Source organism: Pongo abelii, chromosome 10, assembly GCF_028885655.2.
Source record: "Pongo abelii isolate AG06213 chromosome 10, NHGRI_mPonAbe1-v2.0_pri, whole genome shotgun sequence".
Classification (NCBI taxonomy): Eukaryota; Metazoa; Chordata; class Mammalia; order Primates; family Hominidae; genus Pongo; species Pongo abelii.
In genome coordinates this window covers 14,201,998-14,216,688 of record NC_071995.2, presented here as the reverse complement: position 1 = coordinate 14,216,688, position 14,691 = coordinate 14,201,998, and the positions used below count along the sequence as shown (strand labels likewise).

At 40.6% G+C, this 14,691-nt stretch overlaps 1 protein-coding gene and 1 long non-coding RNA gene across 4 annotated transcripts in view; one reads left to right on the top strand and one right to left on the bottom strand.

Moving 5' to 3' along the window:
- GRIN2B (glutamate ionotropic receptor NMDA type subunit 2B) overlaps positions 1-14,691 on the top strand; it is a 442,920-nt gene that overhangs the window by 403,242 nt on the left and 24,987 nt on the right. For both annotated transcript variants that reach the window (XM_002822968.3, XM_063712040.1), the window contains exons 12-14: positions 8,312-8,472; positions 10,252-10,439; positions 13,050-13,288. In XM_002822968.3, coding sequence (XP_002823014.3) covers positions 8,312-8,472; positions 10,252-10,439; positions 13,050-13,288 — 588 coding nt within the window. The remainder of the gene's footprint in view (positions 1-8,311; positions 8,473-10,251; positions 10,440-13,049; positions 13,289-14,691) is intronic.
- The window catches only part of LOC129049063 (uncharacterized), a 58,767-nt gene that overhangs the window by 42,017 nt on the left and 2,059 nt on the right, over positions 1-14,691 (bottom strand). The gene's annotated exons all lie outside the window — the stretch shown is intronic.

Genomic DNA, 14,691 nt, shown 5'->3' with positions numbered 1-14,691 from the left:
CCATCCTCCCTGCCAGCTTCAATTCAGCCTCCTTCTAGAAGCCTTTCAGGAAATTTATATGTCAATGGCGTGCACCTCTGTGGTCTTGTATGTTAGCTAGTAGTGTAGGGAAATATCTGACAATGCGTCTGTTCCTTATCCGACTGTAGCACCCATACCCTCACCAGAGCTCAGGGCCTCCTCAGCTCTTGTCTCTCCATCTTACTCCTTTCAACCTGTTCTGCACACCAGCACCTGGTGACTTTTTCTAACACAAAAACCCAATCTTGTCATTCTGGCAGAGTTCTTCAGTTGCTTCCAATGGCGATGATGAAGATGATGATGATGATAGTAATAATAATGATAATAACAATAGCTAACATAGTGTATTTATCAACCAGGGACTGTGCCAATACTTTGCCCAGATTGACTGGTTGAATAGTTAAACTTTATGAGGTAGGTGCTATTAGCAGCCCATTGTACAAATGTAGAAACTGGGGCACAGATAAGTGAGTTGATCAAGGTCACACAGCTATCAAGTGGCATAGCTGGGATCTGAATCAGGCAGCTTAACTCCAGAAGCTCTGCTGTTTCTCATCCCTTATATTATGAACTCTAAACTCCTTTGCACAGAATTCAACTTTCTTTGTTATCCAGGCCCTGCTTCCTTCTTCAGCTGTGTCAACCTCCTGTCACCATGGCCATACCTGCTAGGTTCTGGCAACAATAAGCTGCTTGTTTCTGATCATGCCCAATCTCTCTCACCACCTTGTGTCTTTGAAGACACTCGTCTCTATCTAGAAACCATTTTGCTCCTCTTGTTTAAATGGTTAAGTCTTAGCCCCAGTGCACAGGCTCTGGGACACCATTGAGAAAGCCCCCTTGTTCTGTTCTCTCACTGCTGCATGGGCACAGCTGCTCATAGCACCCGCCACATTATTTATAGCCCCTGGTCACACCAAGCTTGTTCCCCCATGTCAGGACCTTTGCATTTGCTGTTTCCTGAGCCTGATACATTTTCCCCCTTGTCTTTGTATGCCTGGTTCTTTCTTATTATTCAGGTCTCAGTTCAGATGCCACCTTCTCAGAGAGGCCTTTTCGGGACAGCCAGTCTAAACTTGTTCTCCCACCAATCACTCTTTATCCTATTATGCTGTTTCAATTTCTTCCTAGCACTTCATTTTCACTATTTGAAATCATCTGAGTTTCCGTCACCTATTGCTACACAGCAAACTAGCCCAATACTTAGTGGCTTAAAGCAAGAGTATTTTATTATATTTTACTGGTTTGTGGGTCAGATATTTGGGTAGGGCTTGCCTGAGTGATTCTTCTACTTCATGTAGCATGACTGATATTCAGTGGGAGGCTGGGCTGGGCTGGAGAGTCCATAATGGCTTTACTCTAATGCCTGGCTCTGACTGGAATGGGTAGAAGTCCAGGGCTCAGCTAGGACTGGAGATGGGAGCACCTATGGGTGGAATCTCCAGCATGGTGGCCTCAGGGTTGTTGGACTTCTGACATGGTGCACCGATTCCCTCAGAGCGAGGTTCCCAAAGGCCAAGGTGGAAGCTGCAAAGCTTCTTATGCCCTTGCCTCAGAAATCCCACAGTGTTACTTCTGCCACCTTCTACTGGTTGAGCAAGTCACCTAGGTCAGCTCAGAATCAAGGTGGGGAGGGGACATGGACCTGTTTGTCATAGAGTGGCAAATAATTTCTGTCAGACTTTAGTCAACCGTATGGGAGGCTGAGGTGGGAGGATTGCTTGAGGCTGGGAGTTTAATACCAACCTTTACAACATGGAGAGACCCTATCTCTACAAAAGATTGTTTAGAAATTTAAAAAATAAAAAACAGGCTATTTGCCTCTCTTCTTTATAATGTAAACTCCTTGAAGGCAAGATAATACTCTTCTGCAATACTGCATCTTCAGCACCAGCATCTCCTCTGTTCATGATAAACACCAACAAATACTTGCTGAATGCTTATATAAATGAATGAAATCAATAAATACACATGAAATGAAAAAGTAAATGAATGAAAAACTGAATGAATGTTTATGTTTCTGACTCTCTGTAATGCAAACTCCTTGAAAACTGGGTCTGATTTTTTTCATCTTTGTATCTCTGTTCCTAATACAGTCTCCTGCCCTAATAGATGCTTGGCAAATATTTGCCAAATGAATGGATGCATTTTAATTATCATAGTTAAAGGAGATAATGTAACTTATACCCAGTACATACATAGGTATTGAATAAGAGTGGCAATTATTGATGACTTACAATGCCTAATACATAGGAAAATCAATTTATATATTAAAAATGGACCACATCCGTACTTCCCTTACTTGCTACCCTCTTCCTTTCTTTCTCCAGCAGGCTGTATGAGAAGCTCTCTAGCGGGGAGGTGGCAGCCAAAACAGCCCAGGACCCTAGTGTCTGCTCATCTCTGGGTGGGGGCCTTGACTCCTGGCCCTTGAGCACCTTTCTCCTTGCATGGCTGCTGAGACTAATTCACTTTGAGGTCATTAAGATGGAGGCTGAGATGATCTGAACAGCTCAGAGGGCTGAATTCTGATTCCCTGCTGCTCTCCAGGAGGATCAAATGAGATTACAGTTCTTTTAACATTCTGGCATTGTTTTGCCCTTGTGCAAGTGTGTGCTCACAGCAATTGCTGGAAGCCCTGTGTTAAATGCAGTGGGAATGATGGGAATTGGCATTTGATTTGCCACAAAAGGAAGGATACTCTCACTATGTGGCGTCACTTACAGTGTGTGGCTTCACTCCCTAGTAGGCAGCAGTAGGACTGTTCAGCAAGCATTTCAGCTGGCAAAAGTAAGGCCATACTCAGGGATCAAGTCTCAGGTTGTCCTCCCTCTACACTCTGTCTGCTTGAACAACTTGATCTCTTCAGGGCTTCGGTTTCCTCATCTACGAAATGGGGCCCTTCCTGTCTGTATTATTTTCCTATCCAAATCTACGTGTTGATAATTCCAATCTGGGTGACTCCTAGAAAAAGATTCCACATTGAAGGAAGCTCTATGACCAAAGGTGATTAATAAAGAGTACTGGGCCCAGCATGGTGGCTCTCGCCTGTAATCCTAGCACCTTGGGAGGCCGAGCAGAGCGGATCGCTTGAGGCCAGGAGTTGGAAACCAGCCTGGCCAACATGGCGAAACCCTGTCTCTACTAAAAGTACAAAAATTAGCCAGGTGTGGTTGCTCACATCTGTAGTCCCAGTTACCCGGGAGGCTGAAGTGGGAGGATCACCTGAGCCTGGGAGGTTGAAGTTGAGGTTTCAGTGAGCCAAGATCGCAATACTGCACTCCAGCCTGGGTGACAGAGTGAGACTCTGTTTCAAAAAAAAAAGAAAATAAAGAGTACTATACACATTTCCCTACTTTGAAATCAGACTGAGTTTTTTAATTCAATTACTGAGCTCCCTGATATATTAGGCTTTTAAATTTGTTTAAAAATTATTTTTTCAGGGTCCTCCCTGTTCTATTAATGTTAAGACATTCTGGTTCTTGACAGCGCTAAATTTTTCTCCTTCCCAAATTGCCACTCAGGCTAAACAAGTGCCATATAATGTCTTACAGCTTGGGCTAAGTTTTATTACAATGGCATTTATTGGAAGCATCAGGATATTTGGAAGATTATTTTTCCTTCTTCCCCACGGGCCTCCCTAAACAGTTCTCCATGAATGTGAATTTTAGTACAGTTCAAGTTCCAATGACAGCATTAAAAATCTCTGTTTTATGTCAACTTCACAGATCTCACCAAGCTGAGACAAGAATTTTCCAAAGAAAAGGCAAACTCACTGCTTTGGCTAATTCTGAGGCAATGTTCTCTCCCTGTTGGCCTCCAGACTGGAGTTTAGGACCAAATTAGAGAATAAGAATTTTCAATGTGGCACATATATGCCATGGAATACTATGCAGCCCTAAAAAATGATGAGTTCATGTCCTTTGTAGGGACATGGATGAAGTTGGAAATCATTCTCAGTAAACTATCGCAAGAACAAAAAACCAAACACCGCATATTCTCACTCATAGGTGGGAATTGAACAATGAGAACACATGGACACAGGAAGGGGAACATCACGCTCTGGGAACTGTTGTGGGGTGGGGGGAGGGGGGAGGGATAGCATTGGGAGATATACCTAATGCTAGATGACGAGTTAGTGGGTGCAGTGCACCAGCATGGCACATGTATACATATGTAACTAACCTGCACATTTACCCTAAAACTTAAAGTATAATAATAATAAATAAAAATAAAATTAAAAAAAAAATTTTCAAACTTAGGGAACATTGCCTTATATAGGACAATTTTAAATGTTAGAACTTCATCTCCATAGAAGCAACTAAGAATTTTAAGAATCCATCATGTGCCAGGTATTAAGTATTTGTTTTACATATTATCTTATTCATTAAAATAATACTTCCAGAAAAGAGGGTAGGTCCATAAATTTAAGTAACTTGCCCGTGTTCATGCAGCTGGCCGGAGACAAAGCTGAAATCCAAATCCAAATTCTCTGCCTCCAAAACCAGCACTTCCCTTATTCCCAGTACTGACTGCTTGGTTTTTCTGATTTTGATTATTATTATTATTTATTATTTTTTTTTTGGAGACAGGGTCTTGCTCTGTCACCTAGGCTGAAGTGCAGTGGCACAATCTTGACTTACGGCAACCTCTACCTCCTGGGCTCAAGCAATCCTCACACCTCAGCCTCCAAGGTAGCTGGGACTAGAAGCGCATGCCACCAGGCATGGCTAATTTTTATATTTTTGGTAGAGATGGGATTTCACCATGTTGCCCAGGCTGGCCTCAAACTCCTGAGCTCAAGCGATCCACCCACTTTGGCTTTCCAAAGTGCTGGGATTACAGGCGTGAGCCACTGCACCCGGCCCGGTTATTTTCATTTGAAGGATGCCTTAACTGTGTAAGTCTTGCTATGTTATTATCTAATTCCTTTAGTGTTTTAATAGCTTTAATTTATTTTCAAATACTTCTTCCCAGTCGGTGGCTTATCTTTTTTATGATTTTAACTGCATCTTTCAAAAAGAAGTTCTTATTTTTATGAACTCCAATTTATCGTTTACCTTTTTTTGGTGGATTGTGCTTTTGGTGTTGTTGCTAAGAAATCTCTGTCTAACTCGAGATTACAAATATTTTCTGCTGTATAAGTTTTATAATTCTAGCATTTACATTTTAGATATATGATCCACTTTAAGTTCTGTGTATCTTATGAGGTGTGAAAAGAAGTTCCTTTTTAGCAAACAGATGTCTGATTATTCCAACACCATTTGTTAAAGGCCATCCTATCTCCACTGAATTGCCCTTGCACCATATATGTGTGGCTCTGTTAGTGGGCACTCTATCCTGTTCCAATGATCTGACTCTATGCTAATGCCACACTCTCATGATTACTGTAGCTTTATAATGAATCTTAAAGTCAGGCAGTATAAATCCTTTAACTTTTTTTTTCCTTTTTCAAAGTTATCTTGGCTATTCTAGACCCTTTATCATTTCTTCAGCTTTTATTTATTCAGGGATACAATTACAAAACAGGATTTAGAAATCTAAAAATAATTTAAAATTAAAAATTACTATATAAAGAGCTGTATGAAAACTACCTATAATGTAGCTTCATCAGGAAGTGAGGCCCTCTGGGCACTGGATTCCATTTAGTTACCATAAAATTGTTGCATATACCTTGCATGGATTGCCATTTTTTCAGAAAAATTAAAGTATAATCATTTATACCAGAATTGTATTGGACATGATTGCAATTTTCACTGATGTTTCAGAAAATACCTTGGGCCCTGGAGTATCTTAGTCATTATAAACATCAGTTGTCATTGTCCTAGTATTGTGGGGAATTACTGATTAAAGGGAGTTAATTAGTTGTATTGCTGTCTACCATAGTTATTTACTCTACTTTTGATTTGAGGAATATCTTTCTTCAAACATCTGAAGTGTTGTATTTGATGGTGATATGCAAAGAATTCTGGTTTCTGTCTCTTCCAATAAAGCATATCCCTATTTACTTTAAGCTTGCTATCTGCTGGAGACAGTGAGGAGTGACTATTAATTAGGCGAATTTAGCTCTGATCTGTTAGCTATCAATGCCACTGTGTGATGTGGAGCAAATTACTTACCCTCTTTGGGTTTCATCATTTGTAAAATGAAAGGTTTGGGCTAGTTAACCCTGAGTGGCCCATTTGGCTGTAGATTTTTCTTACTCTTTTGTAGTGTCTTTATCCACTTAAAAATTATAACCCCTTTCAAAATAATCAAACAAAAACTTTTAATGTCAAAAAGCCCTGTGATGAGTCAGAGGGGGAGCTTCTCAGTCAGGAAGTATCTGTTTGGTATCAGTCAGGAAAATCTGTTTGGTGCATCACAGATTGCCTAACACCACTGCATGACTCTAGTTTTAACCATGGCCAGCACTGAGCAATTAAGATGGCATTTATGGCTCCTGGTGCTGAGATATTTTGTGGCCCATGGAACTCCCATATTCTAAGAAGGAAAAGAATTGCTTCTAATCCCAGGCAATCCCAAAGCTTCAGAGTTCTCCCGAGGTGGCAGGTTAGATTTTCAAATGTATCTCCAAAGTAAATGGTACTATTACTTGAAACCAAGAGGACTTCAAATATCTTCATTGTTGTTCCGATGCCAAAGCACAGCACAGCTACAATGATCATTGCTGTATAATAGAATAAGAAGCTTGGAGAGCAGGTTTACTAGGAAATGCAGAATAGAGGTACAAATTAAAAATAGTATAAGAGAACATTTATTGGGCACTTACTGTGTGCCAGGTGCTGTGCCAAGCACTTTTTTTTTTTTGAGATGGAGTCTCGCTGTGTAGCAGCCCAGGCTGGAGTGCAGTGGCATGATCTCGGCTCACTGCCAGCTCCGCCTCCCGGGTTCATGCCATTCTCCTGCCTCAGCCTCCGGAGTAGCTGGGACTACAGGCGCCCACCACCACGCCCGGCTAATTTTTTGTATTTTTAGTAGAGACAGGGTTTCACCATGTTAGCCAGGATGGTCTCGATCTCCTGACCTCGTGATCCGCCCGCCTTGGCTTCCCGAAGTGCTGGGATTACAGGCATGAGCCACCGTGCCCAGCCGCAAAGCACTTCTTATGCATTATATTAGTTAATCCTCACAATAATCTTGAAAACTAGGCATTATCATCTCCTTCTTACAAATGAGGACAGGATACACAGAGCGTTTATGCTACTTGCCCAAGGTTACACAGTGGTAAGTGGCGGAGCTGGTCTTCAATCCGTATCTGTTTCAATCTAGAGTTTAAACTCTTAATGATGACATCAGAGACTAGCACATTTAGAGAGTAATTGCATGTGTAGGATTACGGTGATCTAAACAAAGAATAACAGGTTCCAATGGGTCACTTTGGGGTAGACTTGATGGAAGAAAGAATTCACAGAAGATTTCTTGAAGAAATTGTTTTGAGTTTTATTTTGAAATGGATATAAATTGGCCTAGAGAGACAGATGAGTTGGCACTGAGGAGATGGACTATATGAGGCTGTGAAGATACAAATGAACAAATTTTGTGTTCAGGAAGCAACATAAAGACTTACGCATTGCAGGGTGATAGCCAGAAATAAAGCTGATGTCATAGGGATGAAAATCCAAGAGGTTTCTCTTTATTATAATGGGCACTGGAGATGTACTCTCAGTCTCAAGCAAGAAAAGGAACATAATTAAAATTGTCTTTGATTGTACAGTTTATCCTACAACTCATGTGGGATAAATATGAGCTTTCAGTGCATCAGGAAAGGTCAAAAGAAAATTTCTTAGCAAAACATATTTGATACTCAACAAATTATCTTCAGGAGTACCACATAGCTCACCTCACTAAGGCCCTATGGACAAAATAGTGCAATGACTGTGTATTTAGGCCTTTAAGAGGCCTGAATACAGATTTTACATAATTTTTTAGAAAGAAAGGTGACTAGTCCACCACAGTTAAGCCACCAGCACATTCCTTTGGCCCATCAACACTGGTATTGTGTAGTGTACATAAAAGGAACATAGAAAGGTTATAGATTAAAGTCAGGGTTGGGCAAATAGAAATCTCTCAACAATATGTACTAAATTGGATTGAAGTCTGCTTTCAGATAGCAATTGCTGCTCTTGAGTGAGGGCTAATGTATTTGGTGAATTATAGTTGGGTCCCTTCCATTATAAATCCACTAATGCTAACTTACTTAATGTCTCTTCACATTTTCTAAAATGACTTTTCTCTCTCTCTCTCCCTCCATCTCCCACTCTGTCTCTATCTGTCTTTCTCTCTCCAGTTCCAGAGACCTAATGACTTCTCACCCCCTTTCCGCTTTGGGACCGTGCCCAACGGCAGCACAGAGAGAAATATTCGCAATAACTATGCAGAAATGCATGCCTACATGGGAAAGTTCAACCAGAGGGGTGTAGATGATGCATTGCTCTCCCTGAAAACAGGGTAAGAACTGCTTCCAAGCTCAGAGTTCTTGATCTGTTTCTCACATTTATCAAGCATACTATTGAATCACATGCACCAGGTATACCATGCTTGGTATCATAAAATGTTAAAGAAGACTTCATTTGCTCTTTATGGATTTCCAAGTTAAATTTGATCGTATCATTTAGACCAGTGTACAAAGATTCCTATGCTATTACATCTATGTATTTTTTTTACAAATTATTTTCTAGTTGCACTAATGTAACCATGAAATAAGAGTGAAATAAATGTAGAAGTAGGAGGGTAGAGTGAAGGATAAGGTATTTGTGCCGTGTATGAAATAAAGACCTGTTGTCTAAGAGGTGAAAATTATGGTTCTGGTGTCTTATGGACAAGGGAGAAATAAAAGGGGGAAAGTGTAAATGTTTTTAGATAATTAACAGTAAGAATGTGTTGACTGATCTCCAGTGCCAGCTTGTGTTAACATACTCTGTCCTCTAGGGAGTGTTTGTCCATTCATAGGAGTTCATGACCTACACATGTGTTGGCTTGCACAGTCCCAGCCACACTGGTCCCTTTGTTCATTTGGCCTCTGCAAGCCACAGCTATGGAAGATAATGGAGCATTATAGATGTTGGGATTTGGAGGCCAAGGGGTCTCATAGCTGATTTTCTTTGTTGTATGATGACTAACAGCACTTGGACCTTGTCTCAATACCCTTGTAGCTCCAGGTCTGGAAAAGGCACCTAGATACATGGTTACTTAAAACACTGTTAGATTCTATTTTATCACCATAAATACAGTCACAGAAGATTTCAGAAGATGGAATTTGAGCTTGAAGGTAGGGCCACTTTGGGTAGTCTGACCACTGCTATACCCGCTGTTCTCATTCATATCAGGGCTTTGGGTTTTTGGTGTTCCCCTTTCTATTGGGTACCTAACAAGGTGACTTAACTAATAAAAATGAAGGGAATAATGGTGTTGCTTTTCTTTCTTGCAGACCTCTCTATTGCCTGTAAGGCTATATCTAAATTTCTTCCTCTACCTTTGATATGTTTAAATGTTGGTTTTAAATATTGATTCATGCCTTCCTGCCCCTACGCCTGGTCTTATTCCCTTTTTTATGTATTTCTGCCTTGCAAAGCACAATACATAAAATGAAGTTCTTATATGTTTAGGAACTATATGCTGTAATTTATGTATTTGAGAGATCTGAATTCTTCTGTATTTTGCCTTCTCTTGTAGTTTCACTCATCTGCTCTTACACAAGCCTGTACTGCCACCACCTCAACCCCTCACCTCTATCCTTATGCTGCACAACAGAATACTGGAACCTTCCTGACCACAAAAATAGCATTGCACATCTATTGAAACACAAACACCTACACTTATCCCCACTCCAGACTGTAATGAACTGAGAAATGAAAAATGTTATATAAATCTAACCCCATGCTATTTGTTGCTCGTTGCGGTGGTTACTTTTCATTATTTCTGTTATTATTTTTATTGATCCCTTTTTACTCCTTCTTCCTTTCAGACACAGTTTATGAGTTGGCTTCAGGCCCAACTTACATTCTTATCATTCCCAGTGGGAAGGAAAGACCTCCTTTCAACCCACAAGCACATAAAGAACAGCCTGGGATTTAGGCTTCAGATTCTGGCAGAGTTCCAACTTAAACCTTACTTTGAACCAATTCTCCACATAGTTTTCTGGAACCCTACTGCTTCATATTAATGGCCCCACAGGTAGTTTTGTTCTAAAATTCCTCCATTGGATTTGTCTGCTTTTTTCCTGTACAGGAAACTGGATGCCTTCATCTATGATGCAGCAGTGCTGAACTATATGGCAGGCAGAGATGAAGGCTGCAAGCTGGTGACCATTGGCAGTGGGAAGGTCTTTGCTTCCACTGGCTATGGCATTGCCATCCAAAAAGATTCTGGGTGGAAGCGCCAGGTGGACCTTGCTATCCTGCAGCTCTTTGGAGATGGTGAGTTCAAGAAAGGGAAAGTGCCCATTTGCCCTCTACTGATGGCCAGTCCAAAACATCAACCTTTCCTTTTCCTCCATTTCTTTAACCTGTGCATTTCCGGAAAAGCATTCCACAGTATATTGTGTAGTTTTCGGGTATATATTAGTTTCCTATTGCTGCCATAACAAAGTGCCATGCACTGAGTGGCTTAAACAACAGAAATGTCTTGTCTCACATTTCCAGAGACTAGATGTCTGAAATCACAGTGCCATCAGGGTCAGTCTCTTCTGGGGTCTGCAAGGGAGAATCTGTTTCATGCCTCTCCTGTAGTATCTGGTGGTTTGCTGATAATTTTGGCATTCCTTATCTTGTAGAAGCATACCCCCGATCTCTGATTCATGTTCACATGGTGTTTTACCAGTGTGCATGTTTTCCCTCTGCACATGTCTGTGTCTGAATTTTCCTTTTTCTTAAGAATGCCAGTCATATTAGATTAGCGGTTCACCCTACTCTGGGATGATCTCAGCTTAATTATGATTGCAATGACTCTATTTCCAAATAAAGTCACATCCCAAGGTATTGGGGGTTAGGACTTCAACATACATATTTTAGGGGGATGCTGTAACATCTTTCAACCCATAACAAGCTGAAAGATGGCAGGGAGAGGATTGAAGCAGTTTGTCAAGGAGGTTTGTTTCTGGGTTGCAGGCTATAATCAAACCTTCAGGGATAAAGTAGGAGAACTGATATTAGATGTTTCATCCAGTCATCTCACATGTGGCCAAAATAATAGATGGAACTGTGGAAGGTCTCTGCTCTTTATGTGCCCAGAGGTAGGGCAGAGAAATAAACTTGCGGCCATCTCTTCATTCTTCCTGCTCTCCCATCTTGCTCTTTCAGCTGGAAGAGGCAGGAGGCAGGATTAGGGTCCTCAGAGGCAGACACCATCAGCCACTCCCCAGTATCATCCTGGCAGCAGACTGAGCCACCAACTTGAGTTGAAAAAAATCTCATCTTTTGTTTCATTATATTCCTGTCTTCTGCGTCCCTCTTTACTGTACAAAGAAACTACTGTTTCTGTTAGCATCACAGAAACTAACTCAGTTATGGATGAGCAGGCAGACCCTACTTGGCTTCACTAGCCACCAGCCAAGTGGCTATCTCAATTATGTCTGCAGAAGCTTTGCTGTTAAGGATGAGATCATAAGCAGAAGACCACAGGTGGATTTTTAGAATACACGTGAAGTTGTCTGCTCCGCTAGTTAGGAGAATCATAGTTTGATCAAAAAAATAAGGGAAAAGTGATTTGATTAACATTGGAAATAGGAGGATGTTTTAGCTGGAGGGTTACCAAGCCATTTTGGTATAAGAGCTTCTGTAATTTTAGTGTAGCTGTCACTCAAAGGCAATAATGGAGACTGTATCCATGAGAAAGAGATGATTTGCAAAACTCGCCAAAACTTTAGTCAGATTATGCAAGCAAAGTTCAATTTTTTAGCCAAACTAGAACTATGGGAATAGGCAATTTTCTCCATGAGACTTCCAGAATTTTGCTTGCCTAGAATTAGATGCATTCTAGGGCACATGGTTTCTTTTACTTTCCTTTTGTCTGGAACCTCTTTTTCCTTTTTTCTGGAACCTCTTCCTACTTCCTCCTACTTCCTAGCATCTGGTGAAGTGGAAAAAGGTCATTGAAATCTGACATGAATTAAAGTGATCAAAGCACCATTAAACAATGTGTAAAGAAGGCAAGTCTGAATTTGGGGGTCTTATTTTATCCAAGCTTACTCCTCTTTGCTCTTTATTTTCTTCAACAAGAGATCAGTAATTTATTTTCTTCAACAAGAGATCAGTAAATCTGAGGGGCCCTAGGGAATCAATCAATCTCTCTGCCCATCTCTTTCTGCCTCTCTTCTCCCTACCCAATCTGCTTTGCACAATTTTAAGGGCAATTCTCTGAATCACTCGTTCGATTATGTTATTCGTCACTGTCTATAATATAAAGTACAGAATGCTTAATCTGATACTCAGATCTTCAGCACTCTTACATCAATCTTTTTTATTCAGCTTCTTTTGCCTACTATATCTTTTTCTGTTTGAACTGTTCAGCATGCCTTTCCTTAAACAAGCCTTGTGTGTTCCCACCAATTATACTATTCCTGCTGCCTGGAGTGCCTTTTTGTACAATGTAAATTAAAATTCATCCATCCAGCATGCCCACTTCCAACTCCTACTTACTTCACGAAAACCCACTGGCCATGCCATCCACAGAATTACTGTCACCAATTTGAACTCTTGTTACCCGCAGACAGCTTGTCATTGTGATTATTTATATGCCAATTTATAAAGACTAGATAATGGAGAGCAGGAGCAACATCTCATGTGTTCATATCACCTGCAGTACTCACGTGAAATTTTTATTGAATGCTTACTAAGTACGTTGATGAATTAATATGTAATGGCATTAATAAGATTACTGTTAACTTTATTCATTTCCTTTTTGTCTCCTTGTCTCTTTTTCTCTCACGTATCTTCCTCTTTCTTGCTCAATACCCCTCTTTTTCCCTTTTCTCTACTCCTTTCCTGTCTCCTCTTTTTATCTGTTTTCCTTCTCTGTCCTTTCCCCAGGGGAGATGGAAGAACTGGAAGCTCTCTGGCTCACTGGCATTTGTCACAATGAGAAGAATGAGGTCATGAGCAGCCAGCTGGACATTGACAACATGGCAGGGGTCTTCTACATGTTGGGGGCGGCCATGGCTCTCAGCCTCATCACCTTCATCTGCGAACACCTTTTCTATTGGCAGTTCCGACATTGCTTTATGGGTGTCTGTTCTGGCAAGCCTGGCATGGTCTTCTCCATCAGCAGAGTAAGTGTTTTGATTTAAATGCCTACAGCTTGGTAGGGACAGCTTAGCCTAGCACTGTGCAAAGCAGAGAGAACCAAGAGGACACTATCTCCACCCCCATGTTGCTCAAGCAAGAAACCACATCATGTATGTTTTCTCAGGAGTTTGTGTGATATGATTGCACGTGGCTCAGAAAAGTGGGTGATACTATATTTCCTTCAAGAAACAGCTTTCTGTGTGGGATTTGGGCAGTTGGTTCTAAGAACTGACAGAGCTGTCAAAATGGAAAATTTGGCTTTTTACCAAATGCCTTTCATCACCATTAGTTCGTTCTGTATAAATTATATTAACTATCTAATCCTTTAAAAGTGTACATTTCTATTTAAATAATCATATGTAACATATCTCTCTTATTTTAACATACAAAGGTATATTATTAGTTGTTTCACTCTATGTTTTAACCATGTGTTGGTTATGGAGAGTTGAAGAGCTTAACAGAACCTTTAGAAATAAGCTCTGACTCATAAGAAATTTACATTCCAGAAACTTCCCTAGTTGGAGCAAGAGTAAAACTCTTAGGTCATTCTTTATTTAGGTCTCCTCTTCATTCCTAGTCCAAAATGAGACACTAGGAAGACAGTTTTATGTATGAACAGGTCACAGGGAGAAGTTTTTTTAAAAAGTGACCTTCTTTTGGTTTTGTTAATAAAGTGGAGAGACTAATTCATGAGAGGTGAACTCAAATGTCCTTTTAGAATGAAGGTCTAGGTTCCAGATATGGCCAACCAACTTTGACTCAAATGGAGTTTTGTATTAATGAGAAAATTGATTTCTCATTAAATTATTTCATCTTTTCATCATTTTCCTATAGTATTTTACTGATAGAGAACAATTTCTCCATTTCCTCTCTGGCTGTGAGTTAATGCAGGCCATCGAGTGAGCTCAGAACAGGAGGATGGAACTTGGGGTGCTGATGATCCCTGAGCCATGTTGCTTCCTTGGTAGCCCTTCCCTAAGATCTCAGATAGGGGAACACTGGAAGCCACGGGAGCTGGTGATGTGTAATAAAAACCCCATTTATAATCCTTTGACACGATCAATGCCTCTATAGAGGAAAAAAGACTTGGAATTTTCTCTTGAGCTTAATCAGGAAGGGTTAGAAGAACTGGGAAAGTGGAATAACCTTACCTTGAAGATCTTCCATCTTACTGATGCCCTGTGGGACAATGAGACTTACCTTGTCTAAACCTTTCTTCTTTCCCATTTGGCTACGATTCTTCTAACCCTCTCCCCTCTCATTCCCATCCACGGAGACAACTTCCCTTTCCAAATTAGTCCCATTTGTTTGAATTGTGTCATTATAACAACCTCTTTTCAAATGCTTTCCCTAGCCAGGGAGAAAAGTTCCAAGTTTGTCCACCTTT